Source organism: Bos grunniens, chromosome 18, assembly GCF_055505025.1.
Source record: "Bos grunniens cultivar Pamir isolate PY7600 chromosome 18, Bosgru_T2T1.0, whole genome shotgun sequence".
Taxonomy (NCBI): Eukaryota; Metazoa; Chordata; class Mammalia; order Artiodactyla; family Bovidae; genus Bos; species Bos grunniens.
The window spans coordinates 48,888,241-48,898,847 of NC_141182.1; the positions used below are offsets into that span (position 1 = coordinate 48,888,241).

At 46.9% G+C, this 10,607-nt stretch overlaps 1 protein-coding gene across 3 annotated transcripts; it reads right to left on the reverse strand.

The window, feature by feature from the left end:
* Nucleotides 1-2,699: 2,699 nt before the first annotated feature.
* LOC147353804 (F-box only protein 27-like) lies at nucleotides 2,700-9,921 on the reverse strand. 3 transcript variants are annotated; one of them, XM_086349646.1, is made up of 6 exons: nucleotides 9,813-9,921; nucleotides 9,208-9,597; nucleotides 8,946-9,054; nucleotides 8,765-8,860; nucleotides 4,977-5,106; nucleotides 2,700-4,301 (listed from the first exon to the last, which is right to left on the reverse strand). In XM_086349646.1, exons 1-6 carry the CDS (start codon nucleotides 9,817-9,819, stop codon nucleotides 4,158-4,160), a joined length of 876 nt encoding a protein of 291 aa, XP_086205772.1. In that variant the 5' UTR covers nucleotides 9,820-9,921; the 3' UTR covers nucleotides 2,700-4,157. The 3 variants fall into 3 exon arrangements, with proteins under 3 accessions (XP_086205772.1, XP_086205773.1, XP_086205774.1); XM_086349647.1 differs by having other exon boundaries at nucleotides 9,208-9,594; nucleotides 9,813-9,895; XM_086349648.1 differs by lacking the exon at nucleotides 9,208-9,597 and having other exon boundaries at nucleotides 9,813-9,893.
* Between the last annotated feature and the right edge of the window lie 686 nt (nucleotides 9,922-10,607).

Genomic DNA, 10,607 nt, shown 5'->3' on the forward strand with positions numbered 1-10,607 from the left:
TGGAGTAAGAGCTCTGGTATGGAAGGTCTGCAGAGGGGTGGGAGGAGGGATCCAGCCTGAGGGGGAGATGGGCCTGGGGGGTGTGGAGGTCCTGCCTCCTTCCAGAGGAATCCATTCCTTGCGTCTCACTGAACTGTCCAGCCAGAATATCCAAAATCACAGGCCATGGGAACATTCCTTGGAAGGGTTCAGGCAGCGCTGCCTGCATCTCAGGTGTACCCTACCCAGCAGCATCACTCACTGGCAACTGCCTATTTAGAAACTATAAGTAATAGGTGATCCCATATATTGAAAAAGACATGAATAATTCCTTCAGTGTGACATTGGTATTGTGGGTTCTTTAAAAAAGAGAGAGGAACTTCCCCAGCTGTCAAGGGGTTAAGACTCTGAGCTTCCACTGCACGGGTATGGGTTCCATCCCTGGTCAGGAAAGAAGATCCTGCATACTGTGCCCTTCCCTGCCCCTCCAAAAAGGAAGCATATGTTTAAAAGGAATAATAAAAATGCTCTTCTCTCTACATACGTTTGTATTTAGAATTCTCTATTAAAAAATTAAGTGAAGTGAAGGTGCTCGGTTGTGTTTGACTCTTTGCAATCCCATGGACTGTAGCCCTCCAGGCTCCTCCGCCCATGGGATTTTCCAGGCAAGAATACTGGAGTGGGTTGCCATTTCTTCCTCCAGGGGATCTTCCTGACCCAGGGATCAAATCCAGATCTCCCACATTGCAGGCAGACTCTTTACCGTCTAAGCCACCAGGGAATCCCATAACAAAATAAGTCAAATAAGTAACCCTTTTTTAAAAACTTTGTTTTGTATTGGGGTGTAGCTGATTAACAATGTTGTGATAATTTCAAGTGAACATCGAAGGGACTCAACCATACATATATTCCATCCATTCTCCCCGCAATTCCCCTTCCATCCAGGCTGTCACATAACATTGAGCAGAGTTTCATGTGCTATATGGAACTTGTTGGCTATCCATTTTAAATGGATATAAATATACATGTAAATATTAAGAATAGTCATCTATGGATGCTTTACATTATTTTTATTGCCATTTATATATTTTTTATGGGCTTTCCTGGTGGCTCAGAGGGTAAAGTGTCTGCCTGCAATTCGGGAGACCCGGGTTCAATACCTGGGTGGGGAAGATCCCCTAGAGAAGGATATGGCAACCCACTCCAGTATTCTTGCCTGGAGAATCCCATGGATGGAGGAGCCTGGTAGGCTACAGTCCACGGGGTTGCAAAGAGTCGGACACGACTGAGTGACTTCAGTTTCCTTTAGTTTATGTATGTTCTATTTATTTCAAATTGTTTATTGTTATCATTAGTCTTTTTTTTATTGAAGTAGAGTTAATTTTTGGGCTTCCCTGGTGGTGCAATGGTAAAGAATCCACCTGATGATGCAGAAGATGCAACAGACACGGGTTCAAACTCTGGGTCAGGAAGATCTCCTGGAGGAGGAAATGGCAACCCACTCCAGCATTCTTGCCTGAAAATGCCCCATGGACAGGGAGCCTCTTGTGTCAATGTCTACTGTACAGCAAAGTGAGTCAGCCACATACACACGTATATAGTTTTTAAAATTCTTTGTTAGTTTGTCTTAAATAAATCTAAACAATACACACAAAAGAATAATCATATATTTAAGAATAATATAAGATTCCAATGACTTCTAGGAGAAAAATTCAATTTTATAGAATAATCCAACAGCTAATCATGATCATCATAAAAAAAGCAGTGACTTTGGGCTACTTGGTCCCTGGGAAGATAAAGAAGTCCCAGCCCAAGAGAAGTAAGCAACATATAAGGACAAAATTAAACACACTTACATGGAAAGATACTTTGGCATGCACAGTAATGACCATACAGGAGGGACAGACAGAAACTGTAGAAAATAAAACACTGGCAACTATTTCTGCGGTGAAAATTTTCCAAAGGCAATTTCAGGGTGAACCATGTTTCACAAATGGTTAGAACTCTACTGAGAAATGAGAGCTTTCAAGCCGGCCAAGTGGCATTTTAGAAGCTATGGCTCCTTACCACCACATCCTGGTTAATGGTGTGCCACTTTTAACATGACCACGACCCAAGTGAATGCTGGAGGTGAGAATGGCCACGGAGGATGGGTAGCCATCGTGGACTATACTTCATGTGTGCAAATAGATGAGAACACCGAGAACCTCAGAGTCCTCTTCAGCACACTAAGGGCCATCACTATTACAAACAATTAGAATTGGGAGAATGGATACGTGTATATGTATGGCTGAGTCCCTTCGCTGTTTATCTGAAACGAACACAGCATTGTTAATTAGCTACACCCCAAAACAAAATAAAAAGTTTAAAGTTTTGGGGGGAAAAAAAGAGTTAGAATCACACACACACAAAAAACAATTTTGTCAGCAAAGACGATTTCTAAATGTGGTTATTTATGGAAAGGGAAATTGCATTGGAGAATACTTATTTGTGTATAACACTGTATTTCTACACATAAGCATGTAGAAAATGAGAAATTTAGATAAGCAAAATCAATAACTACAAAAATCACAACTATGCACCTATCACCATTGCAATAATCCTGCAACGCTTTAGTTCTTCTGTATATATCCAGAAGGCAATCAAGAATACAAGGATATATACGTATTCTATTTTAATGTGGCGTATAAACAAATACTTGTATATAAATGCATATATGCACAGTGTAGACAGAAGTATTTATTGTTGTTCAGTCCCAAAGTCATGTCCAACTTTTTGTGACCCAATGGACTGCAGCACGCCAGACTGCAGTATACATACATCCAAATTAAATCATATGGTTCTTTTTTCAGGCAATGGTGTCCACCTTTCCCTTCCTGTAAATGCTTGTTTCATATTCCTTCTATCCCAAGTCCTCTAACTGACCCAAAAATATCCTCCAGAGCTTCACTGTCCAGATCAGTATATCTACTCCAGAACCACACACTACACGACTCTCAGGTCAGTTTCAACCTGTCACCCTTCCCTTTGGATGAAAGTGATGAAACACCCTCCCCCTCGGGGTGTGTCCCATCGTCTACTGCAGGTGGGGGGACACTTCCAGGTGGACACATCAAGGGCAGCAGCAGCTTCATCTGCTTTCCATCCTGAGACCTGGAGCTCCTCAGGGATCCTGCAGCAGGGAGGGGGCAGCCATGGTCCCTGGACTGGGGTGGGGACAGCCGGATCCTGCCGTTGCAAGGTTCTCTCTCACCCTCATGACCAGAATGTCACAAATGTGGTGTCACTGTGACACGGTGCCCACGTCCACCACCTGCCTAAACTTCTAACCCTGACTGATCATCTCTAATCCCATGAGTTCCTTAGAGCTTGGGAAATCAGGTTCGGACTCTTCCATTCTCTTGGCTGGAGAATGCCTTCTACAGTTGTTTTCTTCTATACAGTTTTCTCTCAACTGAAACAACACCTTACTCTGAACTGAGTAGTCATCAAGCTGTTAACACTGTATTTCTATTCAGCTTTGGCAAGATTTTATTACCTATGATCGACAGATATCTTCCTGATTTACTCTCTCCATATTTAAAAAGAATTTCAAAGTAACAAAATAATTTTATACACTATACAACTCAGAGCAGTTGTATATAGGGGACCAATTCATTGCTCACAGGGTGGGCAGAACCCTCTGCCTCCAAACATTTTTTGAGCTTTACTTTCAGCTCTTGAGTCTTGGCCCCAGGTTTGAAATCATAGTTTAGAGGCTGGAATTACTCAGCCACAGGGATTGAGCTTCTAGTTGAGGGGTGAGGAGAGAGCTTCTGGAAGTGACCAATGAAGCCTCTGCAGCAGGAACAGAAGGGCAGAGGGTACAGGGGCAGAACCAGAGGGGCCTGGCATGTGGGGGGAGGGTGAGGAGCCCTCTCACCATCTCCCTGTGTTCACCCGTGTGTCTCCACTCTGTAGAACAGGGGCTGTGTTAGAGCCGCAGCAGCCAGGAGACCTGATGCAAAAACGTTCTTCTCATAGCTTCTCATAGAATTGAAAGACAGGGCCCAGTAGAACCCTTGATTGGACCCAGGAGATCCCAGGAAGGCAGGAACTACAAGCCCTTGATTATTGAGGTGGCCCAGCCAATGGTGCTGGAAGGCATGGTCAGGTTGTTTAACAAGGACAGTCCTCTACTAGGGTTGACAGACCCGTACAATCACACTGGCCTTGGGCACGATGATTCCATAGTCCTCAGGCAGGAACCCCATGTCCCAAATCCAGTGTTCCAGAGACACAAAGCGGACACCCTTCTTGAGGTTGGAGAACACGTGGTTGGTCTGTAGGCAGAAAAAGAGGTTAAGCCCCACTGTGCCATGGCCTTCCCCTCAAAAGCTGAGTTGGGGGCCTTCTGGCAGGTGGTATTTTCCCTAGATGGCTGCAATGTTTCCACTTACACATGTCCTTCTAGAATCATGCCACTCCCCACTCAGGGGTGGAGTCTAATTCCCACCCCTTGAATCTGGGAGGGTTTCACTGTAACCAGTGGTGGGAATGATGCTGAGTGACCTCACCAAGTGACTTCCATGGTGGGGTCACAGAGGCAATGCAGCTTCTGCTGGTTTCTCCAGAAGCCTCATGGTGGAGCCCTGAGCCACCAGGAAGCAGCTGCCTGCCCTGAAGCCGCCATGCTGTGAGGAAGCCCCAACTAGAGCAAACAGGGGGATCCCAAGGCCAAGCTCTGAGACTAAACCCAGAGCTGCCTGGCCAGCCACCAGCTGCTGTGTACACACTCACAGCCCACGCTGCCCTTTAGCTCCAGCCAGTGTCTGAAATGGAACTTCATGAGAGACTGGAGTCAGAAACTCTCACCAGAGCCCTCCTCATAGAAATCATGAGAGGAGATAAAATGAGTGCTGTTGATATTAAACCACTACATTTGGGGGACATTTATTTTTTAGCAATAAATCATGATAAGCCATACCATTCTTTCTCTTTGCCCCTGTCAGACTCACCTTAAAAGGGATACTGGTTGTACCTTGATGGATTGGCCTAGGAGACAAATGATGTAGCTTGGCCTGCTTGGCATCTAGAAGTTGGACAATTAGCTCATACAGACAGACTGAGGCTTCTTGGTCTGCCCACCTGTGGGAGAAGGAAAATCTTGAAGGTTGAACTTGCCACCCCACCTCTTTGGGCATCTGCCTCCTCTACCTGAATGGCTTTCCCATGTCTAAAAATCCAAAATGGTGCTATGGTCCCCAGGACTAGCAGCATCAGGTCACGTGGGAGCTTGGCCCCTCTGCTTCCCCAAGGAATCCATCTGCCCTAAACACCCTCTCCAATGGTCCACATGCACATTCATTTCAGAAGTAATGACCTAGAGCCACGCTCTTCGAGGTACCTCCTACCATATTATTTCTCTTTCTATGTTTTGCTGGTGGCAAAAGATGTCATTTCCAATGCATTCAACGGTGATGTTTAAGATACAATTTTCTTAGTCACTTAGAAGGATCCAAGGGAATCTAAGCAAATTGGTAATGGGACATCAAGTAACATTCAAAGACACAATACCCAATGTCCGTTACTGGTAAATGGATAGATTGAGTGGGGGTGTAGCTCGGTGGTAGAGCACATGTTTGGCTTGCACAAGGCCCCTGATTCATACCCCGGCTCCTCCATTTAGGAGTTTCTCCTTACTAGAAGCCACTGGAGAAGAGAATTAATTATTGGACTTCCCACGTGGCTGTAGTGGTAAAGAACCCTGGGCTGGGTAGATCTCTCTGGAGTAGGAAATGGCAACCCACTCCAGTATTCTTGCCTGGGAAATCCCATGGACAGGGGAGTCTGGCAGGCTACAGTCCAGTTGCAAAGACACAACTCAGACGCTTGAGCACCTGTGCACACATGGTATATTCACACAATGAATTATGAAGCCATGAAACAGACTGTAGCTACATACAGTTATGGGTGAATTTACAAACATGTGGTTGAAAGAAGCCAGATACACACTATATACGGTATGCTATGCTAAGTCACTTCAGTCGTGTCCGACTCTGTGTGACCCCATAGACGGCAGCCCACCAGGCTTCCCCATCCCTGGGATTCTCCAGGCAAGAACACTGGAGTGGGTTGCCATTTCCTTCTCCAATGCATGAAAGTGAAAAGAGAAAGTGAAGTTGCTCAGTCGTGTCCCACTCTTAGCGACCCCGTGGACTGCAGCCTACCAGGCTCCATCCATGGGATCTTCCAGGCAAGAGTACTGGAGTGGGGTGCCATTGCCTTCTCCGATATACGGTATAACTCCATAAATATACATGGCACCAACATGGACAAAACTGACCTATGGTAACAGAATTCAAGATGGTGCTACCGTTGGATTGGAAGTGATGGGAATGGGGCATGACGGATACTGAGGGTGCTGTTTGCTGGCAACATTCTGTTTTTTCCTTTTAACCTTCTGTTCTTGATTTAAATGAATATGTTCACTTTGTAATAATTCATTGACTTGCACACACAAGATACATACATTTTTTTGGTGCCAAAAATACATATTTAAAAACAAGATTAATTTGAGACATATATATATATACACATACATACACACACATATATATATATACACAAAGTAGTAACTTCATTCACAGAGGTATCATATCACTTCTTAGGTGTAAATGTACACGCTACTTCCAGATTTTATCCTTATATAATAATAATAATATATGTTTATGTTCTTGTGACTTACCTTTCATACTGCTCTGTGCCAACAACATGCACACAAAGAATTTAAGTAGAAATTTAAAATTTCCTAAGTGCTAAACTTTTTTCTTTTTGGCTGAACTGTTACTTACAAGTGGCTGCCAGACGTTGCTGCAAATTGGAATCATATGAATTCCAGAAAAGATACTGTGTAGAAAGGAATTTCGCCCTGTTCAAAGCTATGGTCATTGCCGTCTGACACTGAGAGGTAATCTCTGGATCCTTGCAATTTTATGTCTGATAGGATATCTCTATCTGGGATAAGCCTGCCAATACGGTTTGGTGGAGGCTAGCCACAACCACACAGATAGACTATAATAGGGGCTAGCCACTCCAGGAAAACCAGCAATATGACTAAGGATGCCTCGTGTAGTATCAGTTGATTTGGAGGCTGATATTAAACATTGATAAAAAACCCCTATATACAATGAAATATTACTCAGCCATTAAAAAGAATGAAATGTCATTTGTCATTGATGAACCTAGAGTTTGTCATAATGAGTGAAGTCAGACAGAGAAGGAGAAATATCATATGACATCCGTTATATGTGGAATCTAAAAAGAAAATGATACAAACGAACTTACAAAACAGAAACAGTCACAGACTTAGAGAATGAACTGATGGTTGCTGGGGGTGGGGAAGGATGGAGGGAAGGGATAGTTAGGGAGTTTGAGATGGACATGTACACACAGCTATATTTAAAATGGATCCCCATAAGGAACTACTATACAGCACATGGAACTCTGTTCAATGTTATGTGGCAGCCTGGATGGGAGGGAAGTCTGGGGGAGAATGGATATGTGTACGTGTATAGCTGAGTCCCTTTGCTGTTCACCCGAAACTATCAGAACATTGTTAATCGGCTAAGTGTGTGTACTCACTCAGTTGTGTCCGACTTTTTGTGACCCCCATGGAAAGTAGCCCACCAGGCTCTTCTGCCCATGGAATTTCTCAGGCAAGAATGCTGGAGTGGGGTGCAACTTCCTATTCCAAGGGATCTTCCCAACCCAGGGATTGAACCCAAGTCTCTTGTGTCTCCTGCATTGGCAGGTGGATTCTTTACCACTTGCACAAATTATGAACTTAAATAAAGTATTTTATTGTAAATGTATTTCTGAAAGAGATGAGTTTTCAGAGAGGGGAAGTTTATGGTGTTTTGACTGAAAGTGAATGTGGTAAGACCAAAATTTCAAATTTCAATCTCACTTTGCCTGTTTCCCCAGAGGTCTTTACATTCAGGGACCATACACCTTAGTGAATGACTTTTTCTGTAAAACTGAAGGGCTGAGAGACAGGAAATTGGGAAAGCATAATCATACAATGCCCCCATCATAGAGGTAATCTGTAGCTGAGTAATTTGAGAAGAGGGTACATAAAATGGTAGAGGATTTGGAACTTGCCTCCCTTAAAATAATCTGAGTGAGGTATCCCATGGAAGGTCTTCATGGAGCATGCTGGTTTCAAGACCATCAAACAGAGCACAAGCTCTGGAGTCAGACAAGTATGAGCCTAATGCCAGGTCCCGCCAAGCCCCGGCTGTGCCACCTGAACAAGTGACCTCACCTCTCTGAATTTCTCAATTCGAGGTTTCAAAACACACTTCCCCACAGGATCAAGGATCATGAAGGCTGCTGAAACAGGTCACACTTCAAAGCACTGGCTCTGTGGCTGACATAGAACCCTGCCTTATGAAGACAGGGAAACCTAGGCACACTGTGACTTGCCCAAGGCCACAAAGCTGGGAAGCCAGGGTTTGAGTGTGGGAAGTCTGACTCCAGAATCTGATCTCTTAGCCAACTCTATCTTGCCTCCTCCTGAACCAAGTCCTTTGCACAGGATCCAACCTGGCATCTTCCCATTCAGGTCCGTTTGGGGGTCAGGAGAGGGTTCAGGGAGTGGATACTGCTAAGTAGTAAAGCTCTGATGGTGGTGAAGTCATTTCCCTTCCTGCTTTATCTAAGGGGTTGTTGGGAGGCCTACACGCCTTGTCACCCATGCCAAGGTCAGCCCTGTTTTTAAAGCTGTTTTTGCCATCACACTCACCAGGCAGAGATACAAATCTCAATCTTTCCACTATCCAGGAGTTCCGGCCACAGACCCTCCTTTTCCAGGTCTAACACTTGCTTCTTGTAGCACCACCTGGGAGAAAGGGGGAAGGGTTAGTGAGAACCAGGCAAGAACTCACCACCACCCACCCCAGCCCTTGGGGAAGAGGGACGTCCACCTGTAGAAAGGCTGGAAAGGGTCCTCGGGAACTAGCCTGCGGTCTTCCTCCCAGCTTTCCTCCTGTCTCCAGCTTGTACAGTTGATTGTCCTCCAAGGCAGGAAGGCATCTGTTTAATGAAAAAATGTTTGTGCCCAAGTTCCTGGCCTGCCCACCAGCCCACGGATAAGCCCCAGGGGTTTCCTTGAGCCTCTCCTCTCTGTCCCGCACCTCCAAACCAACCCATGGGCACTCTTGAGACCTCTTTTCCTGGGCTCCCCACCTATGCCATGGCGGTTCGGGTAGAGATTGCGTCCTAAGGGTCTGCGCTCGCAGAAGCGGCCCAGGAGGCAGGGCCTGGGGTCGTCGTCGTTGTCTGGGGGCAGGCAGGTTCGGAAGACGGGCCACAGCTTAGCATGGCTGTAGGGTAAGATGCTCAGCCACACGGCCCGGGTGTCCACCAGGTAGCGCCAGTACCAGCACACGTGGCGGCATTGCCCGAGCAGCACGCTTGTGGGCAGGTAGCTCAGCACTTCCAGGAGCATCTCGATGGGTAGTTGGCTTAAGCCGGGCGCCTCCTTGGGTTCGGGGTCGGAAGCGGGAACACAGGCGGGCCGGCCCTGGGAGGCTGAGGCCCCCGTGGTCTCCTCGCCAGGCCCTGCGGCTGTGGCTGCTGGAGAGCCAGGGTCCAGACATCAGGGACTTGCAGCCTCCGCAGGCCACGCCCCTGCCGCCCGCACCCAAAGGCTGTCGCCCCCACACCCCAGCAGCCACCTCTTCCAGTCCCCAGACTCCCAGCCCGTCCTTGCCAGCAGACCACCGCAGCCGCTCTCCGCCCCGCGCATCCCAGCGCCCACAGCCAACCCCGCTCTGCGCCCCGAGTCTCACCCTGCATCTCAGCCAGTGCTCCTCACGAGTGGGCCTTCACCTTGCCTCACCTGCTCCCACCGCCACCTCAGCCCTTTTTATTCGCCTGCCCCTCCCTTAATATCCCTCCCTTAATATCCAGTATCAGACCCCCGCCCAACCCCTCCTCCCCTCCCACTCCTCCCCTCCACCCCGCCCTGGCTCCATTCTCCCAATGACTAGCCATTTCTGCCTTCTTCTCCCTTCTCCCTATTTCTTCCTCCCAGGCTTGCTTGCCATGCCCTCCCAGCCCTGTCTCCAGGCTCTGTTCTCCAAACTTCCCTTCCTTCAGACTCTGTTCAAACCTGCAGGGTAATTATGGGACCAAATCGCAGAAGCCACCGTGGAGGGAGGAGCAGGAGGTGCCAGCATCCAGAGTCTGTCTGTCATCCCCTCCATTGGTCCTTTGGAGCATCTCTCACCAGGCTGTAAGGCCCTTGGTGCTAAACATCTGTTATTCAGTCAGGCATCTGGGCAGGAGGCTTCATATCCCTTAGCTTCTAGAACAATTCCTATCACCTTTAACAGCCTAGCATCATTATCTTTTTTCCAATTTTTGGCCATACCAGGTAGCATGTGGGATCTTAGTTCCCTGACCAGGGATGGAACCCACATCTCCCTGCAGTGGAAGCGTGGAGTCTTAACTACCGGACCACCAGAGAAGTCCCCAGCGCCCCTAACAAGAGCTAAAACAGGCTCCAGCAGGAATCAAATGCACTTCTATCTGACTTCCTAAACGAGTGCTGTAACCAGTAATAATCCAGCCAGCGTTCATGG

Bases quoted from the DNA above. Each gene is read 5' to 3' on its own strand.
- LOC147353804 (XM_086349646.1), bottom strand. The intron at 9,055-9,207 runs GTGGGGAGCCCA...TTCATTAAACAG, and splicing joins CCCGAACCGCCATGGCATAG to ATGCCTTCCTGCCTTGGAGG. The intron at 8,861-8,945 runs GTGGACGTCCCT...CCTTTCTCCCAG, and splicing joins CCTTTCCAGCCTTTCTACAG to GTGGTGCTACAAGAAGCAAG.